Here is a 17,694-nt window from a genome sequence, read left to right as displayed (position 1 = left end):
CCATTAGTGTTGAGTTTGGGCATAGAGACATTAATGAAAAGATTCCTAACAGAATCATCTTGTTGATTGTTAAAGAGGTTGTGATAGAAATGCAAGGCTTCATCCTACAAGGTAACATCATCAGTACACCAAGTGTCATCATTAAGGAAGAGGCCGTGCACTTTATCCGGCTTTCTTCGCACCAAGGCTTGAGTATGGAAGAATCTAGTATTACGATCACCTAGATAGATCTACTTCTCTCTTGATTTTTGGTACCATAGAGTTTCTTCTTGTTTGAGCACCTTTAAGTACTCAATTTGAAGACTGGATTCTAAGCGGATCATTGTTAGAAAAGAATGGCTCAATCCAAGAGGGGGGGGTGAATTGGATTCTATGACACTTTAAAAATTTTCAGTTTTTAGGATCTTTATTTCAATTCAAACTTTTCTAAAATGAATTTTCAAAGAAGTTTCTTAAAGACTTGTTAATGAAGAATGAATCCTATATGCTTTCTTGATTAACCAATAATGAGATTCAAAGTTAAGAACAATATGTAATGTTTTGATTCAGTTCAAACCAATGTTGCTCATGCAAACATGTTAATCAAGAACAATCTTTTCAATATACAACCAAGGTATTACACAAAGTAAGAGATAAGGGTAAGAGAAGATTGCACAAGTCTTTTATCCTGGTTCAGCCACTCCACATGTGACCTACATCCAGTCTTCAATCATAACCTGATCAAAATTTGTTCCACTATCTTAATGAAGAAGTTTTACAAGCATACCACACATGCATATACTCCTACATTCAAGATAACCATTTTCTTGACCCCAAGAAAGCACCCCTTGTAGAAACGCACTACAAGAATTCCTTACCACTTGAGAAACCTACTCAAGATTTACAAATATTCACAAAGAATTAAGAAACGAATTCACCTGGAATTCAAAAGCAAATCTTAATCTTTTCCTTTCAAGAATGTGATGATGATAATGATCTTTTCTCAAAGCATTTCAAAAACGTTTTTCTTCTTGGTTTCACAAAGAAAACTCCCCAAGATTGTCACAAAGACTTTATAAACACGTTTTTCTAATTTTGATTCTCAATTCTAACTCTGTTTTGAAGTTTCAAAATGTTCAAACTATTTATAAGTTTTTCAGAACCAGATAATCGATTATTTTAAAGAATAATCGATTATTTTGTTCTTCATGATTTCTGGAAATCAACCAAGAACAATTTAATCAATTATTTGTTGGATAATCGATTATTCCAGAGAGTCATTTCTGGGATAATCGATTATTTCACAAATAATCGATTATTGCAGCAAGGTATCCTTTTTACCTGTTACTGGAATAATCGATTATATTTAATGATAATCGATTATTTTGAGTTAGTTTTCAAAACTCTATTCTAAGTCTCAAAATAACTTTTTAACCTTTTAAACTCATCATCATACACACCCCTAATCAGATTAGATACAGATTAGCTCATGCACAAAGCACATACAAAAAATAAACTCAATCAAAGCAATCTATAAGCTACTCCTATTACATAACATTTTTCTTTGACTTTGTTTTTGACTCCTAAGTTGTTGATGTCCTTGGTCAGCTTTGTTCCACACATTTGTTATCATCAAAACCTTTAATCTCCAGAGGTGATCTCAACAATCTCAATCTCCCCTAATCTCAACAATCATGTCATAAGATTGGGCTGAATTTAGCTCGTCTTGAACACCTTTCAACGGTTCTCCAACCTCCATTTCTTGCAAAAAAAAATATTACCAAACACATTAGAGTTAAAAAGGATGGACTCCTCTTTTACCTTGACAAGCTTTTGATTCACATCACCACTAAACTCCCTCTAGGTGTCCTAAACAAGCTTAGAATATTCCTCATGAAGCGTCCATGCTGCCTGAAATCTAAACAATTTATTCTTCTTATTGACTTATATCCTTACACAACAAATAAGTAACGAGGAGTGATATGAGTGCAAATGAGGAAGGCCTTCCACAAAAGCTTTAGAGAAAGAAGTTCTCCAATTGCTATCCGCAAGGGCCCTATTCAGACATTTATAAATCTGAATGTTATGAGGAGATTTACCAGCCCATGTAAGGTGGACACCCACCGAGCCTAAATCCATTAACCCATAATCATTTAACATATAAGCAAAACAGCTAGCCATATTGGCACGGAACATACCTCTTTTAACTTCTGATAGGAGTAAGATGTCATTCATGTCACCCACAAAAAGCCAAGGGTTAATACTTCTACCCCTAATCTGGGCCAAGTGACTCCAAAGGCCATGACAAGAGGTCGGAATAGGGGAAGCGTATATTACAGTACAAGTCCAAACCTTGGTGTTTCTTTGGAGAGAAAACGTGATTGCTTGGGGGTGTCTATCAATCGTAAGAGTTTTGCGAATGCAAGATTTTTCACAAAGAACCCAAATCCCTCCTACATGACCTTAAGCTTGCGAGATTTCAAGTGGGTGGTAACCTAGCCATTGCCAAAAAGACTCAGCTTTGCTAAATTTGCAATGGGTTTCAATAAGGATAACAATGCTTGGGTTATAACGCAAAATCAAAGACTTGGCATATCTATGGCCTTTAGGGTGCATTGCACCCCTCACATTCCAACTCAAAACAGAAGTATCTGCGAATTCAATCATTAAAACACACAAAAAAAAGACGAACCTAAACAAATATGGAGACACTATCCCATATGCATGGTTGGGCATGGTGTCTCATTCTTATCCAATTGCTCTAGGGGAGCTTCCTTGTAGTCCTTACTCAACACCCGTAATCATAGCTTCTTGTGCTTGAGGGGCAGCCTCTTCCTTCTTCCCACTAATTGTTGAAGCATCTCCATCCACGAACTATAAGTGATTTTCGGATATGACCCTCACATCCATGGTTGAGAGGATCCCTTTACCACGGTCAAACTATAAAGGTGGATGTGTCTTCTTGATACCCCCATGACCACAGCCAACAAGAAGGATTGAAGTGTTATTCTCTTGGGTTATCTTAATCAAAATTGGGCCATGATTAACCCCACTGCCAATAGTAAGGCCTTGTCGTTCTTTAACATGGACTCGGGCTTTTGAGGCATTCTCAATTAGTTTTTCGATGCTGACCTCTTGTGGGCTAGAGACTCGAGGTCACTTCTTCTTGAACAGAAAAGACATGGACTCATGGGATGTTTTTGACCCATTAAACACAAAATGGCCAGGGGGCGTAGTATTAATGGCCTTATTTATAGCAAATTCTTTGCCTTTGGAGGTGATCCTAAAACCATTGGTGGCAAGGGAGGATAATGGATCCTTTTTTCCTACTTCCTTAGAATAACCAGAATTTAAAGATATTTCCTCTGGTGTTGACTTCATAGACCCATCAGACTCCAGCACCACTGAATCACCCCTTTACAACTACGAAGGAGCCTCGACCGCCTTGGGATGAATTTTGTTGTCCCTTTGCAAGTGACCATAACATCCACATGCAATGCAAATTATGTGAAGACCTTCATATTCAATATTTATCTAGTTAGATCCAACCTTCACCTTACCAATGACCGATTGACTAAGGTAAATCTCAACACACACCTTACGAACCTTCCTCTTTCAACTCTGAACGTGTTCTGATCAACCTTGATTGGTTTACCCACCACTGAACCAAGGGCAATGAGGAAATCCTCATTATAAAATGCCACATTTAGACTTGGAAACCTTATCCACACCAAAGTTTTATCCACACAAGCATTCGAGGATACAAAATCCAAACTCCATTGGAAGATTATGAAATAATGGTCAAATAACATCCAAGGACCACCCCCCCATTACCTTGTTCTTATCCTTTTCATCATCATACTTAACCATGTAATATCCATGGTCAATGTTCAGCAGTTCAAATCCATGAGAAAGTTTCCATAGATATTGAAGCCTATCTCGCATAATAACATAGCCTATATTTTTTTCAAGGAGTTTTACTATATAAACATCCCTCCATGGTGCACAAAGTTCTTTTAGAATACGTGGATCCACATGCACTATTGGTAGAGTCTGTTCCCCCCTTCCAACTCAACTCTGACCAGATTACTTGCCAAAAGGTCCTTGTGCTCCCTCTATGGAGGACTTGGTCTAGAATCCATCACTTTATCTCTGAATGACACCCTCCCACCTATGCAATTTATTCTAATGCATGAATTACCTAAGATAAATCTACATCATCAAAATCACTCTCAATTTCACTTCCAGATTCAGGAATAGATTCAGGAATTTTCCCTCTCCACGTGTAGCAGTAGTGCATATACATACTGTACTATCCGTACCGCTATGCCGAGCTTGAGCTCGGCATCACAGCGCGGAGTGACCTCGGACACGGGCTAGGCGACATCGGCTCGCTATCCAATTAGGTCATAAACTGATCTTGGGCCCAAGGCCCAACAAAACCCTAATACACATAAAGGTACGTGCATTACTTATACGAGACTCATACACCCACAAACACTAACTTTAGCATCGGAGTCTCTTTTGCAAGTACCACCCCCATCTTGGAGCATCAAGCGTACCAGCGAAGGAGGCTCACCAATCTTACTCGGAGGATCATCTCTACAGCAGATTTCCGGTAAGAACATTTGGCGCCCACCGTGGGGCCGATCAAGACAGCTCTTATCGGCCACTCTTATGGTTTCTACTAGAGGCCATAGAAGACGCACAACAGATGACCTAGATCACGTAACTACCATGGACAACGAAGCATCATTGAGAAGGTTGATCGAGCAAGTCGAGCAGATGCAGCAGCAACACACCGCCGATCTGCAAAACATGCGTGTCAAGCACGAAACTGACCTAGCCGCGATGCGAACCGCCAATGAAGCAGACCTAATGAGAGTATCCACGCTCAGCTACCACAGCGCACCTCTGATCAACCCCCTCAACCGAGTCACCTAAACAAGGAAGAGGGGCACTCAGTTTCTCAACCGCCAATAGCGCATAGGACACCGACTCCAAAGCCTGCCACGCATCGATCTCATGCACCACACACAAATCGGCCCATGAGGTCACCAATGCTCCTACTCATGTCGCGGGGGATCAACCAACCTTCCGCTGTCATCCTTTTGTGGATGGCATTATGGAGACGCCACTCCCTCTCGGATGGAAGCCTCTCCACCTCGATCGCTACGACGGCACGACAGACCCAGACGAACACATCAACCTGTACACCACACAGGTAAACCTCTACACCAATAACAATGCTATTCTGTGTAGGGTTTTTCCGACCTCGCTCAAAGGGGCCGCGCTTAACTGGTACACCCAGCTACCTGCCGAGTCAATTGACAGCTTCGGCACCCTGGTCAGACGGTTCACGGCGCAATACGCAACGAGCCGACCTCATCACATCACATCCGCCGCCTTGGCCATCCTCAGATAGGGCGACGAACCATTAAGGACATTCATGGAGCGCTTCGCTGGCATCTCCGTCAAAATCCACAACTTAAACCCCGAGGTCGCACTGCACTCCATGCTCATGGCGTTGAAGCCAGGACCTTTCGTCGACAGCCTTTGCCGACGACCTTCTCCCGACATGGACGAGCTCCGAGCTCGCGCTGCTGGGTACATCCAGATGGAGGAGCATGCCGAGTTCTTCAAGGCAATTCGCGACAAACCACAAGGAAAGCAAGACCAAGGTCAGGCCATGAACATTTAAAGTTGGCGACCTTGTTTGGCGATTACGGGGAGAAGCAAGAACAGACCCCTCCAAAGGAAAATTTGGAACTTGGAATTCCACCCACCTCAAATTTTATTTCTCTTAACTTGTAAATTCAGGGGATGTACTCTTTTTCCTCCTCAGCCTTTTTTCCCACTAAAGAAAATGGTTTTTGGCCAAGGAAGGTTTTAACGAGGCACCCCTCAGAAATAAATTAACAAAGCAACTCCATTCCCATATATTTTCTGTATTGGCACATTAACCATGACGACTAACCAAGGTCAAGTTCGAACCCTGATATGCCAAGGTCGAATCCGAACCTTGATGCCAAGGTCGAGTTCGAACCTTGAGATCACATTTTCTTAACCAAGGTCGAGTTCGCACCTTGATATGCCAAGGTCGAGTCCGAACCTTGATATGCCAAGGTCGAGTCCGAACCTTGAAATCACATTTACTTAACCAAGATCGAGTTTGAACCTTGATATGCCAAGGTCGAGTCCGAACCTTGAGATCACATTTTCTTAACCAAGGTCGAGTTCGAACCTTGATATGCCAAGGTCGAGTTCGAACCTTGATATGCCAAGGTCGAGTCCGAACCTTGATATGCCAAGGTCGAGTCCGAACCTTGAAATCACATTTTCTTAACCAAGGTCGAGTTCGAACCTTGATATGCCAAGGTCGAGTCCGAACCTTGAGATCACATTTTCTTAACCAAGGTCGAGTTCGAACCTTGATATGCCAAGGTCGAATCCGAACCTTGATGTCAAGGTCGAGTTCGAACCTTGAGATCACATTTTCTTAACCAAGGTCGAGTTCGAACCTTGATATGCCAAGGTCGAGTCCGAACCTTGATATGCCAAGGTCGAGTCTGAACCTTGAGATCACATTTTCTTAACCAAGGTCGAGTTCGAACCTTGATATGCCAAGGTCGAGTCCGAACCTTGAGATCACATTTTCTTAACCAAGGTCGAGTTCGAACCTTGATATGCCAAGGTCGAGTCCGAACCTTGAGATCACATTTTCCTAACCAAGGTCGAGTTCGAACCTTGATATGCCAAGGTCGAATCCGAACCTTGATGCCAAGGTCGAGTTCGAACCTTGAGATCACATTTTCTTAACCAAGGTCGAGTTCGAACCTTGATATGCCAAGGTCGAGTCTGAACCTTGATATGCCAAGGTCGAGTCTGAACCTTGAGATCACATTTTCTTAACCAAGGTCGAGTTCGAACCTTGATATGCCAAGGTCGAGTCTGAACCTTGAGAACACATTTTCTTAACCAAGGTGGAGTTCGAACCTTGATATGCCAAGGTCGAGTCCGAACCTTGATATGGCAAGGTCGAGTCCGAACCTTGAGATCACATTTTCTTAACCAAGGTCGAGTTCAAACCTTGATATGCCAAGGTCGAGTCCGAACCTTGATATGCCAAGGTCGAGTCCGAACCTTGATATCACATTTTCTTAACCAAGGTGGAGTTCGAACCTTGATATGCCAAGGTCGAGTCCAAACCTTGAGATCACATTTTCTTAACCAAGGTTGAGTTCGAACCTTGATATGCCAATGTCGAGTCCGAACCTTGAGATCACATTTTCTTAACCAAGGTCGAGTTCGAACCTTGATATGCCAAGGTCGAGTCCGAACCTTGAGATCACATTTTCTTAACCAAGGTCGAGTTCGAACCATGATATGCCAAGGTCGAATCCGAACCTTGATGCCAAGGTCGAGTTCGAACCTTGAGATATCATTTTCTTAACCAAGGTCGAGTTCGAACCTTGATATGCCAAGGTCGAGTCCGAACCTTGATATGCCAAGGTCGAGTCCGAACCTTGAGATCACATTTTCTTAACCAAGGTCGAGTTCGAACCTTGATATGCCAAGGTCGAGTCTGAACCTTGAGATCACATTTTCTTAACCAAGGTCGAGTTCGAACCTTGAGATATCATTTTCTTAACCAAGGTCGAGTTCGAACCTTGATATGCCAAGGTCGAGTCCGAACCTTGATATGTCAAGGTCGAGTCCGAACCTTGAGATCACATTTTCTTAACCAAGGTCGAGTTCGAACCTTGATATGCCAAGGTCGAGTCTGAACCTTGAGATCACATTTTCTTAACCAAGGTCGAGTTCGAACCTTGATATGCCAAGGTCGATCTGAACCTTGATGCCAAGGTCGAGTTCGAACCTTAAGATCACATTTTCTTAACCAAGGTCGAGTACGAACCTTGATATGCCAAGGTCGAGTCCGAACCTTGATATGCCAAGGTCAAGTTTGAACCTTGAGATCACATTTTCTTAACCAAGGTCGAGTTCGAACCTTGATATGCCAAGGTCGAGTCCAAACCTTGAGATCACATTTTCTTAACCAAGGTCGAGTTTGAACCTTGATATGCCAAGGTCGAGTCCGAACCTTGAGATCACATTTTCTTAACCAAGGTCGAGTTCGAACCTTGATATGCCAAGGTCGAGTCCGAACCTTGAGATGACATCTACTTAACAAGGTCGATTTTGAACCTTCAAACAACAAATTTGGGAACTCCTTAGAAGCCCCTTTGCTCTTACATCACTCGGTGCTTGGGGGGCTAGTGTACTGGCCAGCCGAGTTGCCGACTTGTCCCTCACCAATCTGCTGACCCGGTCAAAGGTTTACTAGCCTAACCAAGCAGTAAGCTCATTATTGCCGAACTCCTCAGCCCAACCATGAAACATGGACATCGGAACACCACATCGGCCCAAAGAGGCCACGTCATCAAACAAATAAAAATACAATCTTGTCACCGCGCTGCCCATGCGTTATGGGAACGAGGTGACGGTTATGACACATGGCGTCATGACAAATAGGCGTCCGCGAAAAGTCACGACCCCTTGTCAAGCTCGGTCTTAACTCCTCGACCTACGGTCTTCGGAGCTCGGGGGGCTAGTGTACTATTCGTACCTCTATGCCGAGCTTGAGCTCAGCATCACAGCGCGGAGTGACCTCGGACACGCGCTAGGCGACATCGGCTCGCTATCCAATTAGGTCATAAACTGATCTCGGGCCCAAGGCCCAACAAAACCCTAATACACACAAAGGTACGTGCATTACTTATACGAGACTCATACACCCACAAACACTAACTTTAGCATCGGAGTCTCTTTTGCAGGTACCACCCCTATCTTGGAGCATCAAGCGTACTAGCGAAGGAGGCTCACCAATCTTACTCGGAGGATCATCTCTACAGCAGATTTCCGGTAAGAACACATACCATAAATCTATTAATGAAAAAAGCAGAGAATCCCATGAAGGGAACCACTACTTTCCCTTTTGTGCGATTTCTCAAAATTACAACGGAATCCTTAGGATTCCAAGCATAAACCAAGCTTGGCACAACCACTCAGATTTTAGAATATTCACATTCCATTCGACAATGGGGTGGTGACCCCATCTCTCTCATTGGGTAGTAATCCCCTCTCTCACACTCGGGGTGGTGAACCCCTCTCTAGGTGGTAATTATTCTCAACATAAGTCACTCTATTTATAGGAGATGATACGACTCTTCATTGATGATTATTCGTTTTTGACCCTTTGCTCATGACTCATCATTCATAACTCTTTACTCATGACTCTTCATTCATCATTGGAAATTTTGAAACCGTTTGAACCATTTGTCATTAGCACAATTCATATATAGTTTTAATTACTAAAAGTCTCACTAAATATCTTCATTAGTTTTAACCTATTAAATCATATATAATAATTGCTTTATAAAATTCATAAATACACATGATTTCACAAATATATAACTAAAATTAGCTTGTAACCAAAATAATCCAAACAGTTGTACATGCCATCCAGAAACACTTGTCAATGGGTTAACACTCCATAACCACCCAATACAGAAAGTCTATAAGGTTTCAATAACTATCCGCAATACTCAATAGAGAGGAATACGTTCCAAGGATTCCACAAATGATTCCTGATGCAGCAATTGCGACACTGAGTGCAACCTGGCATTATCAGTAAAATAAAAGTCAAGTAAAATAGAAGGAATAAGAAAACTAGTTGTGGGATAATATTGCAATATTATTCTATAAAATATCATTCACTTATAAGTGAAGTTTAGTATAAAATATGCAGTTAACAGTTTATTTTTATGGCTGAAAGAGAAAACAAGGCTTCAAAATTAAATTTGAAAAAGGAATATAGATGGGTTAGGGTGGTTTCCTCCTGCAATGGATTTGATGCATATGACAGTAAAACATTAGAAGCATGTGAGCATATATATCTTGGGCTATGTAATAATTACAAGTTCCAACATGCATATTAACTATACATTGTGTTGAATGTAATTCAGATGCTGTCCTGATTATAGAAATTATTACATGTAAAATGTAATAATGCAAATTTTATTTGCTAAATATGGCTAAGTATTGCTGAATACAGTAACTATGGTTCAGCAATAACCTCAAGTCTGAAATAAAACTCTGGTGAGTGAAAAATTGTTTCAACAGAAAGATTTTGTCATCTGCTGTATTCTTTATAGGAAAAAGAAAAGTACAAGAGCGGTAGTACTGTTACCTGTCTCTTTGTAGCTTTTTTCCCAATAATTTTCAGAAAACATAAAGACGGCATTATCGCTGACTGAAAGAAAAAGCATTTTACAAATTAGATAGCAGTTTCATTCCAATTGCTTACAAGAAACTGAATCAATAACAATTCATATACTGCAAAACCAAATACTTCACTTATCCTCCCTAAAAGCTTTTAGAAACCATGCCAATTTGTCAGTATGCAATAAACAGATAAATTCAGATAAAATTGTGCAGCCAATCATGCTCTGCCACAATGTTACGAACTGCCGGTATAAAACTTTTACATTGTAATATGATACAAGTAATTTTTTATTCATGAGTATTAAGAAAAAAAAAGTGAAGTAAAAGAAAGCACATCAAAGTAATCTTTTTTCTCCATCTTTCCTTTCCTGTCTAGAACTGTAGAAGTAGTTTTACGAAGTTCATGTATATATATAAGAAAAAGATTGACATAGCAGTAAGGTGAAGACCATAAACTAAATAAACATAGGATATGTCATCATAGAAAACAAAAGTGAAGAATTGAGTCCCTCCAAACAATCTTAACAGAATTATGGCTTCCTAATTTCTTCCAAAAAACAAAAAAAGAAAACATTTATAATATAAACAACGTATATGTTGATGAAGACAGAGGGAGAGAGAGAGTCAATCGTTTTTCTTACCACTAGTATACTAAAGAGAGAACCAATTAAAGCCATCACAAGCCCTGAAATTATATAAAATAAAAAAAAGTTATCACTAGTTTTGAAATTAAATATAGTGATATACAAGAGGAAGAGAGAGAAAGGGAAAATTGCATTATGGAGTACAGGGCATTCTGTAATAAACCGAGTTTATACCGCACCTTTCTCCTAATCACATGAATTTGTGGAGTGAATACTGAATCCTACAGGTCCTTCTAGTTATCTGTTGTTCTATCCTTTTTCTTTAAATGACTTGTATGAAGAATTATTTTTAACAGAATACAATATTATTTGTTTAATCCATGGACGACCTCACCCAGTAGGAAAAACTTCTGATTGTTGTTATTAAATTAAATAAAACCAAACTAACAAGTTTTAGGCAAGTTTAATACAAATATGTGAAAAAGAAACCTATCGAAGTTTGGTTTCTGATTGTGGTTGATAAATAAAATGTAACAAAACAAAAAAGGGTGAAGAATACAACATATAAGAATATTCCCAAATCATATAAACAAAATGAAAAGGGAAACATGCACTATAAGTATATGGACAGAGAGCTACTAATGTTATATCATTCTCTTAAGTGGCCTGAACTAATTGGAGGAGACATTAAAATTAATGCACTATAAAGTCTAAATCTTACCAAAAAAAGGAACCAGAAAGGCAACACAAACTGTAGATGCAACAAGTGCTGTTCTAAGAAGAATGAAACACCAATATGTAGATGAAATTCTCTCTGGCAGCAACTCTTCTAGACTCCTTGCCAGCGGGTTCATCAACAAAGCATATGTGTTTACTATTAAGGAAGTGCTAAACTAAAAGGACTCTTGAATGTTATCAAACTATGATAAAATTTTAAACTTTCATAAACTAAGGAGTTTAGACAAAAAGGATATTTAGTTAATGGGTTAATAACCTGAAAGAAGAGCAAAGAACATAAAATTAGGGGGAAAAAGTTATTGATCATTAGAATGAAACAACAAAAATAAAAATAGTGCTAAGAGACCCAAAAATCAAAGAAACTTACTGTTGTCCACAATGCAACTTTGGAAGCAAATGCACCTGGTGGCATATTCAATGTTATCTGAGACAAAGTTCCTTCACCAAACATGAGAAATCCCATGATTGCAACGCTTCCGTATATCAAAATACACAAAACAAAACTGTACGCAAAGAAATAAGCTGAGGAATCAGACAAATAAATCAAATATGTAGTGTTTTGCCAGTGTCAGAGATGTTAGTAGGTATTATATACCATGTTATTAGTGCTTTGGTAAATTGTTTCTTGTCAGCCATAGACTGGTAAATATTTGGGAAAACCGAATGTCCTGCAAAGCAAAATCCATAAACACCAATAGCAAATGGAATGCCATTCCATTTTACCAATGGACCAGTTTGATGGAATCCAACACTGTCTATCGTTCCAACACAAAACACACAGATAACAATCAGGAGTGTTGCAACAACCCCTCCAGCTGCAGATCACAGTAAGTTCCAGTAAGAACATGTTAAGTGACAAAGTTTGAAAAAGAAGGAATCATTTTAGACTATGGAGCACCTGATAGATAAGAGATTATACGAAGATCCTTCAACCAAACAGTCGGTAGAATAATAAGTGCTGTCAAAATTCCAAACAAATGCAGAGAGTCTAACTGGAAACTACCCAAATCTAAGGATGCACCAGGAAACAGACTATTGAGGTTATCTCCTTCCAAGGTGATGAATTCCACACAATATGACTGCATCCATTAAAAGAGAGCTTATACGTGTGGTGTAGAACAAAAACAGGCGGGTATTTTCAAAACAAACAGAAGACAGGTAGAGCACTTACATATAATTCAGTGTACAAAATGATCTGCAACAAATATCAATAGTAAACATGGCTCAGTAAAACATCAAATATGTTCATAGATGAAACACGTCTTATCTCAACATTCTTTCTTACTACTGTGAAGTGGAGTTAGATTAAACAACACAAAGAAATCATGCCTTGATACATTTTGTGAGAGCCTTAATACATATAAATATTAAGAGTATGTTTGGATAAACTTCTCCGAAAGCACTTTTAGGAGAACAAAAACAAGAAAGAAAATTACAATAAGTTTCTCTATAAGTTAAAACTACCTTATACATAAGTTAAAAAAAATTGGAAAAACTAATATGAGAGAATTTATACAAACTAGTTTATGCATAAGTTAATTTTAGTTTATGAAGAAACTTATTTCATTTTTCCTTCCTATTTTTTCACCTAAAAGTGGTTTTAAAAAAGTTTATTCAAACAGACCTTACAGGTTAAAATGAACCAAAACCATCTAAGGTCATGCTAAAAGAACAGAATCAGAACCATCAACTGCCAAGAGCCTAATTAACACTTCTGTCTTCCATGTAAAAAGCATCGGTCAACAATTTTCTATTAATTTAAACAAGGAAATAAATTAACTCACTGATACAATAATTCGGCCATATCTTCCAAATGCAGCTTCTCCTATATCTGGGTAGGTACTGATTCCTTCTCTGCTCTCAAAGCAGTATCTCATAAGGGTGGCTGTATAACAACAAACAACTGCAAAAAAAATCATCACAGCCATGCTCATCCACCCAGCTTGATTCACTGTATATGGTGTAGATAGTAGACCTACTCCAGCCATCACATTAATGCCTGCCAAGGTACATCATGTCTCATAAAATGGCCAGATAGAAATAGAAATTTGGGAAGTAGGGTCAGATATTTGCAGACAGAAAATAAAAAAAACTTTCAGAAGGAAAGTGGATCAATCGAATAGAATAAACTCCATAAACCTGTTAATAAAATTTCCAGACAAAAGAATCAATCTTTCATACCATGCCTCATAAATTATGTAATAGCTTTTGATTCTTTTGTTATCCAATAATAGCTTTTTTTTTTTTTTTTTAGAAAAACTATCTCTGAAAGCCATAGATTATCAGATATTATGAACATAAAATATGCGAATCCAAGCTCACAGTCAATCCCTAATATTATTAAGCAGTCAGTAAGAATGCATTGTTTCCTAATTGAAGAATGTTATTGCCAACAATGGAATTTACAATGTCATTGCCTGAATGGTGTTTTACCCTTTAACATGCACATAACAAATTAAAGGGTAAAACACCATTCGGGTCCCTGCATTTACTAGCAATTTAATCCTTGGAAGTAAAATTTTTTTAAATAAGTCCTAAAAAGTTATAGTTGTTTCATATCATTGAAGTCCCTAAGTGTAACCATTTATTATCATTCTAGCCCCTACATATATGTTAATTTTATGATTTAAGCCATACTTTTTTGAATTTTGGACTAAAGTGAGTAACAATATTATAAACTTTTAGGACCTTTCTTTTTTTGAACTTTTATGCTATCAAGGACCAAAGTGTCAGTGACATACTCTTTCAGGGACTCAAATGGTGCTTCACTCCAAATTAAATGTTCCCCAACATGGTACAGTAACAGAATGCAATAAAATAACATAGTACCATTGAAAACTGTTTGAGAAAAGGTGCATCCATATCCAATGGGCAATTCTCCAGAAAAGTGGCGCTGTACTGAAGCTTTCTCCCACCAAGTTGATTGACTAATGCCATCAGGAGCAGATAGAAAAGGAGTCTTTCCATCAATGTCTAAGCTACTCTTTGAACGATTACCAAAACTAGAATATATAAAACTTGGCCCTCGCAGAACTGACTCCAAATTCGGAGCAGCAGCTATTGTGTAAGAATCCGTAGTCTCTCTGTCATAAACACAGAATAAGAGAAGAATATTATTCTGAGCTCATTCAGATTACTAGGAAAAAGGAAGCCCAGCAATAAAACAGTACTAGTGAACTACCAAAGCAATTTAAACAATTTGATGCAATAAAAATATGCCTAATTATTATGAATTTCATGTAAGGATTTGCACCGAAAAATCATTTTATCATCTGGAACATCCAAATTCTGCATAACACAGTTGAAAAATTCAACTTACAAGAAAAATTTAATAAAACTTATGTTGCATGGATATGGATACTAGTATGGATACACATACACCAGATTTAAAAAATCTAGGATACAGGTATATTAATATAATTTAAATATATATATATATATATATAATTATATAAACATGAGTAAATTGTATAAAAGAAATTCACAAATAAGCATTTGTAATATAAAAAAGATTAAATTCTTCAATATGATAAAAAAATATGTAAATATTCACCAATAAAAGTTATAACATCTAAGCATGACTATGATATCACACTTTAATTGTGATGTTACACATTTTTAAATATTTCGATCTCGTTATTTCCTTTTCAATCATTAGTGAATAAAATAGTTTTGAACTCTAGTTAAGCAAGAAAAAAAAATAGCAATTGTAAGAATGTTAGTCCATTCAAATGAACCTCATTCATCTTCATCAATGTCTCACATTTGTGCTCACTTACTCTTTCTTGAGTTTCGAGAGTAAATAAGATTAATGAAAAAAATGATTTCATTGGAAGATATAATTTTTATTTATCGGACTTGAGCACAAGTCCATACATAACCCATGTGTACCCAAATTAAGTACCCACTTTTTTAGAAAAAACATTTTGGGCAAGTACTCATCATGATTACCCAACATATACCAACATGTACCACAACATGAATTTTGAAATACCCTTATTTTAGAAAACTATGACATGAATTTTGAAGTACCCTTATTTTTTAGAAAACTCCTTTAAGTATCTCACGTGTGGACCAATTGGTCGGATCATGGACACATGATGATTCTAGATCACACAATAATTTCTCAATTTATCACATAGGTACAATCAAGCAAAAAAGAAAACAACTTAAATTTGAAGAAATACGGACACCCCTAACAAAGCACTATTAAAATCATAAAAAAAATTGGGATATAATTTCGTTTAAAATGGCCGTTTAAATTTGACAAACAGAAGAAAAGGACCCAAACAGAAGTTACACGAAAGCAAGCGACACAACTAGAGTTAAGGAATTCAAATCAGGCAAATCACCATGCTCGCAGTAGTCTCTCGAGTTTAAACCCTCCAACAGATTTGCTAAAAACCCACATAGCTTTAGTAACTACAGTGATCCTATCCAATTTTAACCTTTCAAAACCAGCTTGTAAACCATAATCTTTCTCCACTTGTATACACTATTATGATCTCATTCTTATATTCACTATTAGTAGATTTGAGATTACTTACATATATTATTATGACTTAATTATTAGTGGATGTGAGATCTCCAACATAATTTTATCACTTATATATTCTATTATGAACTCATTAGTAGTCCATACAAGATCTCCAACCCAATTTAAACATGCAAAACACAAGTGATGTTAACCAAAGATAACTAAATAAAGAAGGTGGTAGTGTACTTGTAACTCTGAGGCCACTGCTGAGAAGAGAAAGAGTTGGGGTGTAGTCTCCGATTATCATCATCACCACCACCATCATCATCCTCACTATGATACTCACTGCTACTCTCACTCTCGTACTTGAGGGCTTCAATATCCTGTTGGTCGACATCCTCGTCGTTGTGATCGAAGGAGAACTCGAGGTCTCTCTCCTTGTCTTTGCTGTTGTCATTTCGCACCATGGTTGCAACCTGCTCAACGTTGTTGTTGCTGTTGCTGTTGAATGTTGAATGTTGAAGGAGTGAATAAGAAAGAGTGTGTTGTGTTGTGTTGTGTTGTGTTATGATGTGTTATGTGTATGGTAGGGATTGGGACAGAGTGGCATGTGGACGTATCGAGAAAGTGTTAAAATAGAGAGTTTTGAATGAGAAGAAACACAACTTGGCATCGCATCAGTGTCTGTCCTGTCACTTTTGTTTGGATCCTTAAAAGAGATTTTTTTACTATAAATGAACAAAGTTGTGTGTTTGCTGAGGTAGCTTAGTAAATACTTTGGCATTGGTGCCCAATATTTGGGTGTTTAATCATTGGTTTAGAAATATTCGCTTGCAATGGATAAATTAACTTATCTTATCTTATCACTTTGTTTTTTTTTTTTTTATTATTATTATTTTTTTTAAATCTAATGTTGATTCAATTTAAAATTAATCTTTCTGTAAATATCTTATCTTTTATATATTATCTTGAAGAAACGTATTTGCCTATGAACGATTTTACCTTTCAGTTTTTTATTTATTTATTCAATGAGTGTTTTCAAGTGTGAACGATTTTAGTTTATCTTTTTATTCAATTTGAAGAGAGTGATTTTACGCGAATAATTATCTTTCGTAAAAGCATTTTTAAGGTGTTATTGTTCTGTTTTAATCAATTATTCTAATTTCTTATCTAATTTAATCTTTTATTTATCATATTAGTTTATGGATTAAATTTTAATATTATTTAAAATAAATTATTAATAATTAAAATTGATTTATTTTGTAATATAAATTATTTAGCTTAAATCTAAAATATAATTTATATGTTTTAAAATATTTATTATACAAATTTTAAATATAATTTATATAGTATAATATTTATTTGTATATATAATTTATTATAAATTTTAATTATATATAATAAATATTTAGTTCAAAAAATATATTGGTTAAAATACAAATTTTTTACTCAGATAATATTATTTTAAAAAAAACAAAATTACCCAACTAGCAACTGTGCAAATTTATTTCCCCAACTAGCATCATTTACTGTTCACGTTCAGAACAGACCGTTCTGAAACCAGAACGGGACGTTCCAGATTAAAAAATAACACATGAAGAATGGATCAGAACAGGCCGTTCCAAATTC

The 17,694-nt window shown here is 37.3% G+C and overlaps 1 protein-coding gene and 1 long non-coding RNA gene across 3 annotated transcripts; both read right to left on the bottom strand.

The window, feature by feature from the left end:
* Positions 1-717: 717 nt before the first annotated feature.
* LOC114915270 (uncharacterized) lies at positions 718-4,355 on the bottom strand. 2 transcript variants are annotated; one of them, XR_014427753.1, is made up of 2 exons: positions 2,178-4,355; positions 718-2,035 (listed from the first exon to the last, which is right to left on the bottom strand). It is a non-coding gene; the product is annotated as an uncharacterized LOC114915270 (long non-coding RNA). The 2 variants fall into 2 exon arrangements; XR_014427754.1 differs by having other exon boundaries at positions 718-1,740.
* Positions 4,356-9,440: 5,085 nt separating this feature from the next.
* Positions 9,441-16,689, bottom strand: LOC109790880 (amino acid transporter AVT1A). Its single transcript, XM_020350129.3, has 12 exons — positions 16,312-16,689; positions 14,418-14,671; positions 13,373-13,587; positions 12,760-12,783; positions 12,487-12,667; positions 12,184-12,403; positions 11,956-12,091; positions 11,825-11,844; positions 11,572-11,717; positions 10,908-10,951; positions 10,232-10,294; positions 9,441-9,660 (listed from the first exon to the last, which is right to left on the bottom strand). Exons 1-12 carry the CDS (start codon positions 16,530-16,532, stop codon positions 9,568-9,570), a joined length of 1,617 nt encoding a protein of 538 aa, XP_020205718.1. The 5' UTR covers positions 16,533-16,689; the 3' UTR covers positions 9,441-9,567.
* Between the last annotated feature and the right edge of the window lie 1,005 nt (positions 16,690-17,694).

This window comes from Cajanus cajan, chromosome 7 (genome assembly GCF_000230855.2).
Source record: "Cajanus cajan strain Asha chromosome 7, NIPB_CcT2T_4, whole genome shotgun sequence".
Taxonomy (NCBI): Eukaryota; Viridiplantae; Streptophyta; class Magnoliopsida; order Fabales; family Fabaceae; genus Cajanus; species Cajanus cajan.
The sequence above is the reverse complement of the archived record's forward strand: the minus strand, read 5'-3'. Positions and strand labels throughout refer to the sequence as shown.

Excerpts from the sequence above, each read along its gene's own strand:
- LOC109790880 (XM_020350129.3), bottom strand. The coding sequence starts at position 16,532 with ATGGTGCGAAATGACAACAGCAAAGACAAGGAGAGAGACCTCGAGTTC. Across the intron at positions 12,404-12,486 it reads TATAATCTCTTATCTATCAG|CTGGAGGGGTTGTTGCAACA; the intron begins GTGCTCCATAGT and ends TGTGATCTGCAG. Across the intron at positions 10,295-10,907 it reads CTCTCTTTAGTATACTAGTG|TCAGCGATAATGCCGTCTTT; the intron begins GTAAGAAAAACG and ends TTTTTCTTTCAG.